This window comes from Callorhinus ursinus, unplaced genomic scaffold, assembly GCF_003265705.2.
Source record: "Callorhinus ursinus isolate GAN/ISIS: 27379988/994484 unplaced genomic scaffold, GSC_fseal_2.0 scaffold33, whole genome shotgun sequence".
In the NCBI taxonomy this organism is placed as follows: domain Eukaryota; kingdom Metazoa; phylum Chordata; class Mammalia; order Carnivora; family Otariidae; genus Callorhinus; species Callorhinus ursinus.
Window position 1 is genome coordinate 10,190,049 of NW_027397095.1, and position 15,340 is coordinate 10,205,388.

Consider the following 15,340-nt stretch of genomic DNA (forward strand, 5'->3'; position numbering starts at 1 on the left):
GAAGGTGTTATGGGGAAACCTCAACCAGAGCCGCTTGACGCGTTTTCGAGGATGATTCTGACTCCCCTCTTGTTGAAGCTCGGGTACTCAGTATTCATCACCATTTTTTGCTTTTGTTCAGGCTCAAGTCTGTAGCCTGCCTGCTTCCTTAAATGATTCTGTACACATGGTAAGTGGTCAGGTGGCCAGTCTCCAGAGTTCTGGAAGCATGAAGCCTGAGCTGGGCCATCTGTTGAGTGCGTGCTGTTTTGTATCACACACAGGGAAATGGTGGGCAAAACCCAGAAGCACACTGGAGGCCTAATGAAAATAGGACCAGTTAAATCTTTCCTCTAAATGTTCATTAGGCCATCTGCTCTTATTAGTATCCTTATCATTTGGAAACATTACAGAGTTAAGATAAGAGAGACAATCTGTGGAATGCTGGCCTACCTTGAAATGAACTTTTGAGTAGAGCCATCATGAGTTGTGATATTCCTCTTCCCATTCAGAACCCTGCCCACTTACATCTTAACATCTCCAAGGTGCAATTTTTTAATAGTTCCTTCTTGAATATTATACCAGAAAGAAGGCTTAGCAATAGCTACAGAAATGAAAACATAATCTTGGAGTGGCTGATCAATGAAATCAGACCATTTCATAAAAGCTGTGCAGTCATACTTCTGGCCTGTAAATTGCTTTAGATGCCAAAGGGAATTGGAAGCTTGGTCTATTCTTTCAAGCCAATACTATAATATTAACAACGTGCAACACACAAGTTTCTGCAACTTATCAGCAGGAAGAAACTGCAGAATGACTCCAGGAACTTCTTCTAAGTCTTTGGCTCCTTTGCAGGCAAAGCCTTGGCTCTCAGGAGGACAAGAGCCCCACCCCATGGTGGTCCTCTCTTGCCTGAATTCACTCAGAATTTATAGCCTCATCACCTGCCCCCACAATTGATTTCATGATGCCTTGGACCGTTCCCTAGTTGTCTTGCCTTCTGTGTGTGTTCTCCCACAGTACTGAATATACAGTAGGTATCTCATAAATACATGGAAAAGGAAAAGGAAACAGAGACTCAAAAGGGAAAAACAGTAAAGCTTTCATGTGCCTCTCCCCACCCACGGAAGTGCTAAAAGGGTTAAGTTCTTTGACTCTAATGATAAAACCCAATATACAGAGAGATACAAATAGTAAATCGGCAAGTAGCGTCATGTACAATATGTTCTTCTTACAATAACAATCAAATTTACAAACAAATTAGCTGTGGAGTCTGAAGGACATTCTGTAGTTCTCACACTGGGCCTTCATCTCCTGCTGATAGATGACTTCGACTGTAAATTGAAAACTGGAAGTGGTTAAACATTCTGTATTCACAAGTGCCATTTCCAAAATTGAGGCTTCAGAGAGGAGATGCAAGAAAGGGTCGACGGAAACTCGGAGCAATTATGCCTGTTATTAAGATGAGGTAGTGGCAATTACGCAGCAGACTCAGAGAGAGTGTGTACGTGCTGATTGCTCGGAGGGAGCCTGTAAGAACAAACTTTTATAGCACCCATCAGGCCTTGGGTCTCTAGAGGAAGTACAGATTTTCTGCCACTCTGTCAGTGTGCTTTTGGACAGAGCTTATGGCCCCAGGAACCATCTTGGAAGGGATACATGCTTGTTTTCTTAATGAGCTTGAATGAAACTCATATAACAGAATGGCTTCATTTGCTGTTTCTTTCCTCTAGAATAACCATTCTCAAGCTTCTGGGCATCAGGACCCCTTTGCACTCCTAAAACTTGTCGGGGACCTCAGAGAACTTTTCTGTATGTGGGTTTTATCTATTAATATTTGCCTTATTAGAAATTAAAATGGTGGAAGTGCTTGGCTGGCTCACTGAGTCGGTAGAGCATGCGACTCTTGATCTCAGGGTTGTGAGTTCGAGACCCATGTTGGGTGTAGAGATTACTTAAAAATAAAATCTTTTAAAAAAAGAAATTAGAACTGTGAATTTTTTTTGAACCCAAAGATATGCTAGCCACAGGTACCCTCTGGAAAACTCCACTCACTGTACACTCATGAGAAAGTATAAAAGGCAAATAGTATTATTAAAAAAAAATAGTTTGACTTCACAGACCTCCTTGAAAGAGTCCCAAGGATCCCCAAAGTACACAGACCAAAATGGGAATACCATATGTCCTCAATTCTAAGACCCCATGGATCATAAGACATAGCATCAATTTGACAACTTGGGGTGGTAGGGGAGAAATGCTCCATTAAATGTATGCAGTGATTAATAAGACACATTCTCACTTCAGAGAAGTTAAAATACGGAGGAAATAGGAAATGCACCTCTTAAGATTGAGGAAATATGGCAATTTCCACTAACCTCCATGGGTCTCTGGAAACCCAGATTTATTAACTCAAACATGTTGATGAAAAATAGTTTTCCTTACAGCCTATTTGCATTTCATAATTTTTTAAATGCTTTCATGAACTGAAACTGTTACATTCAATGAGGCACTAATGTTTTCATTCAATAAACATTTGCCAACTGTAATACCAGATACTGGGAATACAAAAACGAATGGGACCTCATCCTGGCCCTTGAGGCTCACAAACCTAGTACAAGACATAGGAAGGCAAACATATTTATAGTATAATAAAGAAGCATTGGATCCGCATGAGTCATGAAGCTGGAAGCAGCTCGAAGTACCTAAAGATGGAGCACTGGGTATTCAAGAATGCTTGAGGTTAATCACTAAGTTTAAGCAATTAGTCATCCTCCTAAAAAGGGCTGCCCTAGTGGACTTGGCCATATGTGTCAGTCACTTTCAGACATTAATTTATTTCAATTTAATTTAATTTCGCAAACACTGGTGATCTATCCAGGGACATAGAACTAGAAATCTGTTAGAACCATTTGACCGTAATGGTAGAGTCAGTAACACTGGTCAAGAACAAAACCTAACAGAACATTTTCTTCATGGTGATTAGATTAAGCTGAGAATAACAGAAACCCCACCCCCAACATAACAGTGACACAAGCACAACCTCAGCCAGACTAGAGGTATAGTGCAGGACTAGGATGGCAGCTCCATGAGATCATCTGGGACCCAGGCTTCTGTATTTCTGCCCTCCCATCCTAGCACATAGCTTCCATTTTCATGGACCTCATGGTCTAAGACATCTGCCAAAAATCTCAACAAATATATTCATATTACAGAATGGAATGGTCCCTTCCAATTGGGTCAGCTCTCCTTACATAGCCATTGAAAGCATCAATTTAAAACTGTGGATACTTAAAAAAGGGGTGGGGAGTGTGCGCCTGGGTGACTCAGTCAGTTAAGCATCCGACTCTGGATTTGGGCTCCGGTCAGAGTCATGAGATCAAGCCCCATGTCTGGCTCCACACTGGGCATGGAGTCTGCTTAAGATTCTCTCTCTCCCTCTCTGCCCCTCCCCTGCCTCTCTCTCTCTCTCTCTCTCTCTCTAAAAAAATAATAATAATAATTAAATAAATAAAAGTGCGGATACATCCACAATTCCTCTTACATCTTATTGCCTTGAACTTTATCATACATCTACAGAGAATTGCAAATTAGGTGGAACATTTTCTATTGTAGACAGCAGTGTTCCCAGATTTTTTTTAAAAATGGGCATTTACTACTAAGGAAGAAAGAGGAAATGGATGATAGGGCAGGCCTAGAATAGTCTCTGCCACAGGCATCATAGTAACCATAAACCACCAAGTTTATGGTTACCAAACCAAAACATTTTGTTTTGACCCTGATACTGTCTGAGCTTCTTCAAATTTATAAAAGCCATCTAGAGAAAGTTTGGTTTTCTGCAGTTGGAAAGCAAAATGACACCTTTCAAATGATGGCCCCTATTGATCTTGCTTTTAAAAAGTGGAAATTATTAGCAGATGAAATACACCAGGACTGCCTTGAAGCTTTTTGTTGTTTGTTTTGCTTTGCTTTGTTCCCCCACTACCAAAATGTTTTAAGAACATCAGAGTAGATGCAATTTTAATCCGTAAGCTCTGCAGCAGAATGATTCTAAAGATCAGTCCAACTGTAACTCTTGATTAGATTGATCCTGACTATTCATCTGTAATGAATAACGTGACTTAAATGTCCGTTATTCTGATTGGGCAGCCATGAAGACAGACCATGCTGATGCATTTGGCCAAAGGTTGAGAGGTTCCTCAGACTCTCCAGCTGCTATTCAGAGAAACACGAGAGTGTGGGTCTGAGAAAATTGGAAATAATTTGCCAGTTGACAAGTCCATGTAATCCTGGTGTATTTCATCTTCTAATAATTTCCACTTTTTTAAAAGTAAGATCAATAAGAGCCATCACTCTCAAAGATGTCAGCATGCTTTCCAACTGCAGAAAACCAAACTTGGTCCAGACGGCTTTTTCCCTCTTTTATAAATTTGAAGAAGCTCAGACAGTATCAGTGTCAAGAAATGAGAAGGCCATTTGAAAACTGACAAAAAGTGATGCTAACAGTCTGGAGTTGTCAGCTCTTAGAAGCATGGGGAAATCTAACGTGGAGTTGGCAGAACACCTGGCAGAGAGCGCTCAGTCCCGTCACTGTATCTTCCCCAGGGCTGGCATACTACAGAAGAGATAATCATACATTTCCTGGAAATTCCTACTGAAGAGGCCTCAGAGATCAAAATCAAACAGAGTCGTTTTTCAAATGAGCCATAAGGCTGAAAATGTAAAGGACAGAGATTAGAAGTGTCATGTTTGGGATGGGGAGACAGGGCCTTTTGGGAAACAACTGGTTTCTGCAGCACAAACTTTGGGAAAGGAAGTTATGAGCACTTGGTGGCAATTGTAAAGCATAGTAACAGTCATGATATATGTTTCTGAGGCTCTTCCACAGAAGTCAATTTCTTGAAATGGATGAAATGAAACGGAAATAGTCTACTACTCTATGTCACTAGCAACCCCTTGTAGATACCAGAAAATAAAGGAAATGAAGTCAGCAAAAGACTGTAAACTCTGTGAGGGCAGTACCCAGTCTGTCCTGGTTAGACTGGCTCCCTAGTGCCTAGCATAGTGCCTAAAATAGATACTTATTAGTAGAAGAAAGGAAAATAATTAAAGTAGCATGCTGTATGCTTGGAATTGTACCAAGAAGACTGTCACAAATAACTGGGGAATCCAAGGAATAAGCGAAAATATTAACTGTGAATTGGCTGACATGTATGTGAAATAATATACCCCTATATAAGCCAAATTTCTTAGAAGACACATAGCATAGAAGGATCCCTAAGAAATGAAATCAATGAACAGGGGGAAAATGGCTGGTGACATAGAAGCCGGGGGATCTTTGAAAGACCATGGCTACTATATGATTGCACTCCAAAGTTCATGAGATAACCAAAGAGGAGGACATTGCAGTAGTCAGGCAGGGGCCAGAAGAAATTCAGGCATGTTCTATGATAAAAAAAAAAAAAAACAGCTGGCCTCTATAGAGCTCTTTCTGTGTACCAGGTGCTATGCTAAGTGCTTTATGTAGATTTTTTCAATTCCTAAATTAAATGTTTGAGAGAAAATATTATTACTGTACCCAATTTCTAGATGAGGAAACTGAGGCTCAGACAGGTTAACTGATTTGCTCCAACATTTGACTTGTCTGGAGACATTCTTGGTTGTGACAGTTCAGGGGGAGGTGCCACTGACATCTAGTGAACAAAAACCAGAGACACTGCTGAACATCTCACGATGCACAGGACAGCCGCCACAAACAAGAATGATCTGGCCCCAAATGACAATCATGCCTCAGTGGAGAAATTTAAGCCTCATCCCTGGCAAACATGTAAACGCCCTTTATTACCACGATATACCTTACTTCGACTTTATGCCCTAGTAACCCAGACCCATGTTATTTCCCCCACTCCCATAGGGTTTCATGTTCCTGTTTTCATTCACTCTTTTCCCTCTGCTGAAATCACTTCTCCCCCTTTGCTTCGTCTCTTCCCTTGATACCTTAGCTTCATCCTTCAAGATGAAGCTGACGTTTCTCTTCTAGGGGTTATTGCCCCAAACTCCCTCCCCTGCATCCCCATGTCACTCTGGGCATGCGTCTGTCATGGCACTTGACCACATTATATTGAAATGAGTGATTTCTGGATCTGCCTTCCCCCACTTGACTGTGCGCTAATCAAGGGCAGGGACCTGTTTTCTTTCCCTTGATAACAGTGCCCGGCACAGAGTAGGCAACCACAGTGCATTAAACCAAAAGATGACAAGTGACAGAGACAAAGACAAATCACTCAACTTCTAATAAGCTTTGACCTTCTCAGCCAAAGAGAACAACCCTTAGATGGATTCAAGTGAGGTAAAGGGGAAGCCAGAGCTGGTGAGGAGAACGTGAAGAAATATATCCACTCTTCTAGCTGCAGAATCAGATGGCATAGGGGCTAAGAGCACATATCCAAAAATGGGGATATCAGTTGTTTCTTTCTCAAGTGTTTGCTCTAAGCATATAAAGTAATAATCCAGGCAAAGAGCCTGACACACAGGAAACACTCAATAAACAGTAGTTACTTTTATTAAAGGTTCAGATGGAATTTTATAGGTGTTTTTGATTAGGATCTTCTCAAAGGAAGGGGAAGCACCTATTTATACTTTAAAAGTAAGTCAATTTGAAGAAAAATATTAAGTCAATAACAGTGCAAGTGGTGGATGGGCAGGGCAAAATTTGTAAAGACATTCTGTTGACAACTGAAGTCTGGCAAACAGAACTAAAAGGGCACTGCATTGAATGGTACATGGACTAGATCTCTTCTAGCTCTGAAGGTCCATGACTTTGAAATCATTATGGATGTTCATCCCGTTTACCATCCCTTCCTCTGTCCAGGCGCTGTGATGAGCACCGAGTCTCACTATCTCGTTTAATCCACGCAGTAACTCTAACAGAGACACTGTTGCTAGCCTCTTTCCCTTGTGGCAGATGAGGAAACCAGACACTCATAGAGGGTACCTCACCTGCCTATGGTGACACACACAGTACAGGAAGGAACCAGCCTTCACACAGTTAGAAAGAGCCCAAGTATACAAATTATGGTCTGTGTCCACAGTGTGGGATTAAGCTGATGATTGAGGAATTTTCTAGTTTAGTCTAACTGAGGGCTCATCTGTAAATACTGCATTTACACATGGATTTTCCCCTATAGGACTCTGCTGCTTTATGTACTATTAGCTTTGGTCAAAAGTAGCTGGATCTTTAAACCAGCCACGGGACTGGCTGACCTGAGAGTCAAGTCCTTCAAGGCACATTTTCAAATAGCAGAGGACGACATAGTGCTGTCAAGGCTTGACATCCAGACCAAGAGCTCCTTTCTGCTCAGGATTATTTCTCAGGGCATGTTGTTGGGAGATGGGCACATTCCCCCAGCTGGCGGCTACACCAATGACCTTTCATGCCAGTTTAGCATAAATATATTTTGACATTTCAAACAAATTAATGTATTTTACAAGGTGGGGCAACCACCACAAATTAGGCCAAATGGTTTGCCTGTAGGCCAGGTCACCAGGCAGAGATTCCAGAACTTCCCCGCTGTTCATTCTCTTTCTGCTCCCACCTCCAAAGGAAATGTTTCTTTGTCCCCAGAAACCACGTGGACAAATGCCAGCAGCCCGCAGGGATTAACCTTAGCCCTACCTTGGTAATTTAGAATTCTAGGGTCTCTGCAGCTAACAGATGCTAATTTTGAATCAACTCAAGGACTCCGTTCCATACGTTATGTTGTGTGTTATGGAAATGCCTCGGTAGTAAATACAGTGTTTCTATTGTGTGGCTATAAAGCACCAGTTCCTTGAAAAAATTACCTGGAAATGGGAGTATTTAACATGAGAAGGATATAAAAGGAACTGACAACCTAAGGGAGGTGAAAAGGTCCAGGTTCTGAAAAGGCAGACCTTGGATTACTAAGTAGCCACACATCTTTCATTCGAGCAGATTTCATAGACAAGCTGCCCAGCCAAATCAAATGGGAATTAAAGGGATTCTGTGTAGCTAGTATAGAAAGTGTTTCAGAAGCACAAAGGCCACTTTAGTCACAGGAAACTGCCAGAGGGTGACTTATTTGATGGAAAAGAAAACAAACAGACACAAGAGCTGGTGTATTTTTGAGGCAATATTAAATCTAATAAACATGACACCAATAGTATTGACTTAAATCGGGTTGGGCGAGTTGGAGAATTTAACAGCTTATCTTCCAACCACCAGCCTTTCTCTTAGAGGCAGCCTTGACAGCAGAGAACAGAGTCCAAAACATGTCCTTCTGTGACTCCTGCCAGGTGTGTGCCGTTCCCGGCCTCTGCCCTGGCCTCAGCTCTCAGACTGGAGATAATTAGAACGTCATTTCTGCCAGCTTTGTTTTTTCTGGGTCACTGACTTCAGACTTGACCAAAATAGGAGTGCTGTACTGAAATAAATCCATTTCCTCTTCCTCAGCCAGCCCCAGGTTATTTCCTGGGGGACCGTGCTCCGCGGGACCAGCACACACAGCTGCTGTATGGGAGCCATAGTGTATATGGAGGTCCAGAGCAAGGGCACATGGCGGAGGAGGCAGCGCCCTCCACAGCAGCAGCCTCTCCCTCTCGCTCCCCCTCTCCCTCTCCCTCTCCCTCTCGGTGGCAGGGTGCTGACAGGCACAGGCCTCAGACAGACGTGCTGAGGAACACATCACAGCAAACTGCTCTGGGAGCTGTTAAAGCTGGTGTTTAATGTTTATCCAATGGCCTCAGTCTGAAAGGCTCTGTAGAACATGCATAACACAGCTCGGCTTTATACTCCATTAGCATTCAGATTCCTAGCTGCCCAGAGGCATATGGTGCTGACCAGGGAAGGCCAGTCTCTGTGGAGGTCGAGGGCACGCAGAGACACGGGGGCGGAATGAGGTTGCTGGGTGTCTGGAAGAGACACTCAGAAAGAGGGACGGAGAGCCCCAAGTGGTACAGGGGGAAGGCCAAAGACCACATTTGTCCCCGTTACAACATCACCAGTTGCCCTCCATTAAGAGGCAAAATGAGAGGGAAGGCCTGTCTCACACTGGCCTTTGTCCACTTTATTACTGACTGAGTGTAAGGCCTCTTCCAGCCGGGGATGGAGTGGGCCTCCCAGCACAGTGGCAGCCCAGATCTTGTTTTCAGTCTTTCAGATTCAGTAAGAAAAACAAAAGCTTCCTTGGCCTTTCACTCAAGGCAAGAAGAGTAGCCCCATTCCTGTTTCTATTTTGGCCAGGAATGGGCCAGATTTCTCCACCTTTGTCCAACCCAAGGGAAGAGCAATAAAGTATAGAGTAAGTGAGTGGTGGGACACAGAGTACATGGAACACAGTTCTCTGAGAAGTGCCCAGTGATAAAATGGCTGTTGAAGAGATGTCAAGGCAGGTACTGGGCTGACCACTGTGTCCAGGAAGGAATGAGAGTGGAGCTGTGTTTCGTTGGCCTGTGTGTCCCAAGCGCCTAGCCCAGCATCTGGCCCAAGATACAACACACACACCCCAATCCTTTTGCTTCTAACTTCCCTTAACATGTCTTAAATCCACCTTCATCTCTCTATCCCCACTGCTACCATCCTAATTCAAGCACTATCATCCCCCACCTGGACCACTGCACAAGTCTCCTAACTGCGACCTGCCTCTTCTCCCACCTCCTTTTCTTTTCTTTTCTTTTTTTCCCCCACCTCCTTTTCTAGTATCATCTCAACAGCAGTGTGATTCCTCTAGAACCCAGATATGTCACAGTCCTACTTAAAGCTCTTCAGTGGCTTCTCACAGCCATCAGAATAAAGGTGCACATTCACATCCCTCCATTACCTGGTGTATTAGTGGGCTCGGACTTCTGTAACAAAATACCACAGGGGTACCTGGGTGACACAGTCCATTGTGCATATGACTCTTGGTTTCAGCTCAGGTCATGGGATCGGATCCTGCATCGGGCTCCCCACTCAGCGTGGAGTCTGCTTGAGATTCTCTCTCCCTCTCCCTCTGCCCCTCCCACTCCTGCTCACTGTCTCCCTGTAAAATAAATAAATAAATCTTTTTAAAAAATACCATAGACTGGATGGTTTTAACAAGAGAAATTTATTTTCTCACAGTTCTGGAGGCCATAAGCTCAAGATCAAGGTGTTGGCAGCTTTGGTTTCTCCTGAGGTCTCTTTCCTTGGCTTGCAGATGGCCATCCTCTTACCATGTCCCCACGTGGGCTTTTTCTCTATGCATACACATTCCTGGCGTCTCTTTGGTGTCTCTTCCTCTTCTTATAAGGACACCAGTCCTGCTGTATTAGATCCCCACCCTCATGATTTCTTTTAATTTTAATTACCTCTTTAAAGGCTCTGTTGCCAAATACAGTCACATTGGGGGGTTGCCTGAATTTTGGGGGGACACAATTCAATCCATAATACCTAGCCACTGACTACTTCCTGATTCTTATTGCTTACTACTCCCATATACTCAGCATATATTAGCCTTACTGAATTGCTTGTAGTAACCTGGATGATCCACACCATTTCTAAACTCTGGACCTTTACCCATGCTGTTCCCTCTCCCTGGGATTGCTTCCAACGCTGCTCCCACCTCACCCTCTGCCATTTTCACCCCATTTCTCTCCTACTGGTCATTTCAGGTAGTACCATCTCTGAGAATAACCTGCCTTGTGATTCCTAATGTGGATGAAGTGCCCTTATACTCTCTCTGCTGCTTCCTTCTCATAACATGGAGAATAATTGCCTAATGGCCCTTCCAAGGACTCCACTAAACCATGAGTCATTTGAGGGCAGAGGCTGTGTCATAGCATTCTTTTGAATCCCCAAAGCCTAACACAAGGCTTAGCCCAAAGAAGGTACTCAGCAAATATTCAGTGAAAGAACAAATCAACCCATTTGCGAGAAAAGGGAAATGTGGAGTGAGCCAGGTCAAGCTAGGTGGCCGTGCATTGCAACTTAGGATTCCACATCACCGGCTAATAAACGGTGCCTGAGTGCTCCACAAGGTGGATGCTAGGTCTGTGCTAATGGAAGGTCCTGTCCCCAAAGGTTGCTGTTACAGTAAAATCGAGTTTCTCTGGCACTGTGTTTTCCGGAAGCCTCTATGACTTTGCTCTTCCATGTATCTACAGGACAGTGAGAGAGATCTGTATGTCATAGTGACACAGAAGCCCTAGAGCATTGATCCTCAAACTTGAGTGTGCATCAGAAGATGCTGGAAGGCTTATTAAAACACAGATGACTGGGTCTCACCCCCAGAGTTTCTGATTCAGTAGGTCTAGGTTGGGGTCTGAGAATTTGTATTTCTAACAAGTTCCCCGGTGTTGTTGTTGCTGCTGGTCTGGAGACCACACTCTGAAAAACACTGCTCTAGGGGATCCTTCTGGAAGTATTGAAAATGAATTTTCATTATGTTGGAAATGGTATAAATGATAAATATGTTTCACAGAACATTTGATCAACCATCCTCCCCCAACTTTGCCAGACAACACCAATGTTGCTGAAATTCCTGAGACAGGGGAACCAATAAGCTGATTTTTCTTTCAAGGTAAAACTGCCCCTGGAAAGATATTGTAACCTAATGGTGTGTGTTCTGCTCTTTTTGCAGGTGCGATTAGAGTGGCCAACAGACCTTGCAGTCAATCCCATGGACAATTCATTGTATGTCTTGGATAACAACATCGTGCTGCAAATTTCTGAGAACAGGCGTGTGCGGATCATCGCAGGGCGCCCCATTCACTGCCAGGTGCCAGGCATCGATCATTTCTTGGTCAGCAAGGTGGCAATTCACTCCACTCTGGAGTCAGCCAGGGCCATCAGCGTCTCCCACAGCGGGCTGCTCTTCATAGCTGAAACAGACGAGAGGAAAGTAAACCGCATTCAGCAAGTCACCACCAACGGAGAGATCTCCATCATAGCTGGTGCCCCTACTGACTGTGACTGCAAAATTGATCCCAACTGTGACTGTTTTTCAGGTATGACCTTTTTAGCAATTCACCAGCTCCCTCTCTCTGTTTCCAAAAGAAAAACACACAACAGAAAGGCCAAAAGGAAAACTAAAGTGTTATTTCTGAACATTAGTGTGAGCGAGTGGAGAAAGCGATGGGTTGGGGCCACATAGCCTAGTATCTGGTCATTGCTCTGCAACCAACTGACCGAGTGACCCTGGGAAAGCCACAAAACCTCCTCATGACTCACCTCATCTGTTAGAGATGTCACTTGTCTCAGTTATATCACCTTGCTGTACTGAGGATAAGCTACTATGACAAAAGTTTGATACTCTTAAGTTAAAATCGCTATATGAATGTAAGATCATGACACTATTTGTACTTTGGAGAAAAGGAAACACAGTAAAATCTGCATATGCTGATTTAGCTAAGGAAAAAATTACTTCCCCTAAGTGACTGGTTTCCAAATTAATAGGCCTTGCTATTTGAAACCCAAAGAGGGGTGCCTGGATGGCTCAGTCTGTTAAGCGTCCAACTCTTGATCTCAGCTCAGGTCTTGATCTCAGGGTCATGGAGCCTACTTTAAAAAAAAAAAAATCTGAAACCCAAAAAGACTAGAGCAGACTGCTTTGAAGATACATGGGCAAAATAAAATCCCACTGTGGAGGGTTCTCAGGACATCAGCGTACTACTTAGACTGTTTAAAAAATGACCAAAATTTTCGGGTGCCTTGGTTGGCTCAGTTGGTTAAGCATCTGCCTTCGGCTCAGGTCATGATCCCAGGGTCCTAGGATCGAGCCCCGCGTCGGGCTCCTCAGTGGAAAGTGGAAAGCCTGCTTCTCCCTCTTCCTTTGCCGCTCCCCCTGCTTGTGCTCTCTCTCTCTCTCTCTCTCTCGATCTGTGTCAAATAAATAAATAAAATCTTTAAAAAATATATATTAGGAAATGTCCAAAATTTTCTTCCTAGCCAATAGTGCCCTTTATTTCTAACTGAAATACATATATATATATATATACATATATATATATATACACACACACACATATGAGTCTTTTCCCCAAAACATGGATTAGATACTCCAGATAGCAAACACTCCTCTAGATACATTTATTGCTGGGATGTGGAAATCCCTCCATGCTACCTGCAGTCCTATTAAACTGCTCATCTGGGCCCAAATGATTCTCTTAACCTTGCCTTTTCTTGGGCCAGAGGAATCACGAATGAGCAACTTGGTCGATACGACTTTTGATCAATATTTCCAGTGTTTTCCTGGACAATTAGTTTTATACTTATTTTGCTAATTTATGTCTTTCATTCAAGGCAAATCTAATGTTTATTCCAGTTATCAAATTTGATGTTCTGAATCATTGTTGCATTTACAGACTTAGTGTACTTTGACAATGTGACAATGGGAATTAGCCAAAGGGAGGTCCTCTAGGCACAGTAGAATTGGAAAGTCCTGAGGTAGGTAGGTACGTCCACAAGGACTGACAGACATAAATCTCATGGATTTCCAGCCCACATTTTGTGTGGTTTCCATTATTTGCTGTTTTTGTATCTTGTGATACAATAGATACTGAACAGCAGGATTGATGATTTCACAAAACTGGTGTTAACTGAGATAATTGCATCTCACTGTTCATCTTCACTACTTACTGATTCAAGAATTCTGAATAAGTTTCAAATTTGTCAAGGGAGGGGCATGCAGAGAATAATGGTTCACTGACTGCTTTCAAATGATTCTTTTCTTTTAAAGATGTTATTTTTAAGTAATCTCTATACCCAACGTGGGGCTCGAACCCACAGCCCAAGATCAAGAGTCACATGCTCCACTGACCAAGCCAGCCAGGTGCTCCTAATATGATTCTTGATGCACAGTGATTTCTGTATATGGTTATGTTCTTATAAATGCTTGTGATGACAATTATTAAAATCGTGGTCTTTCTCTCACAGGTGATGGTGGTTATGCCAAAGATGCAAAAATGAAAGCCCCTTCCTCCTTAGCAGTGTCACCTGATGGTACCCTATATGTCGCAGACCTTGGGAATGTTCGAATTCGTACCATTAGCAGGAACCAAGCCCACCTGAATGACATGAACCTTTATGAGATTGCTTCACCTGCTGACCAGGAGCTCTACCAGTTCACTGTCAATGGAACCCACCTGCACACCTTGAACTTGATAACACGGGACTATGTATATAATTTCACTTACAATGCCGAAGGTGACTTAGGTGCAGTTACCAGCAGCAATGGCAACTCTGTGCACATTCGCCGTGACGCAGGCGGGATGCCCCTTTGGCTTGTGGTGCCTGGCGGGCAGGTGTACTGGCTGACCATAAGCAGCAATGGAGTCCTGAAAAGAGTGTCAGCCCAAGGCTATAATCTGGCCTTGATGACCTATCCAGGAAACACGGGGCTTTTGGCTACCAAAAGTAATGAAAATGGATGGACAACTGTTTACGAGTAAGTTTCTCAACATAGGCTTTGTTAGGCTTTTATTTGAAACTGTATTATAGTAGGAAAATGGCTTAGTAATTGCTGGGTGTTGCATGCTATTTTCTCCTAAGAACCACAATAAAAAAATAAAAAGTCAAGGAGAAAATTTTACCTAACTCCTAGGGTTCAAACCCATTTCTCCAAAGCAGTTTTGCAGAGCATAATAATAAAAACATAGACTGAATGAAGAATCAGGTGTGGCACGGCAGGAGACAGGAATGAGCTAGAAGCCCAAGTACTCAAGAAATTTACAGCATAGCTGGGAAAACAAGGTAAATTTTCATTTAAATAACTAAGAAATAGTTCTAAAGCAACAAGGAAGCAGTGTGGTTTAACTCGTATTTATTGATCCCTGTGGGGTTTAATGAATGAATAAATGAATGTGTGCCCAGCCCAGCCCAACTCAGTATAAGTTGCTGTGGGAGGTAATAGAAGTTAGAATATAAAAAGTGGGCCCTGGCAAGCGAGTGTGAACAGGAGAGGCTGCATGCCATTGGCTGCTTTGGTGAAATGTTAAGCCAGACGCTCCTGTACAGGCGTGGGCTTCCTCAGTTTCCCGGCACAAGTCAAAGAATCTGGCACAGACTGGCATTCACAGACTGGATCTGTAATGACTTTGTTTAGCTGGGAATTAACACAGGGTGTGTCTGACAGCAAGCTACTAGGAAGTGTCATGACATGGAAAGAGACCATTGTCCTTGCCTTTCCAAGCATGGACAACCTTGTTTGCAGGTCAACTCATTTAGAAAGCTACCCTGCCAACACTTGGCAAGCATCTTTTCCACGAAAGGGAATTGCTGAATTTTTAACCAGTGTACTGAGTGAAGATAATCTATGGTATCTGAACCCAGAGTCTGAGATGGCATTAAAGTTGAAAAGTGTGACGAGAGGAAATGTTAAGTATGAGGGGT

General features: G+C 43.1%; 1 protein-coding gene across 4 annotated transcripts in view; it reads left to right on the top strand.

The window, feature by feature from the left end:
* TENM1 (teneurin transmembrane protein 1) overlaps positions 1 to 15,340 on the top strand; it is a 772,415-nt gene that overhangs the window by 716,314 nt on the left and 40,761 nt on the right. For all 4 annotated transcript variants that reach the window (XM_073879177.1, XM_073879176.1, XM_025852677.2 and 1 more), the window contains 2 exons: positions 11,592 to 11,958; positions 13,886 to 14,396. In XM_073879177.1, the coding sequence (XP_073735278.1) occupies positions 11,592 to 11,958; positions 13,886 to 14,396 (878 nt within the window). The remainder of the gene's footprint in view (positions 1 to 11,591; positions 11,959 to 13,885; positions 14,397 to 15,340) is intronic.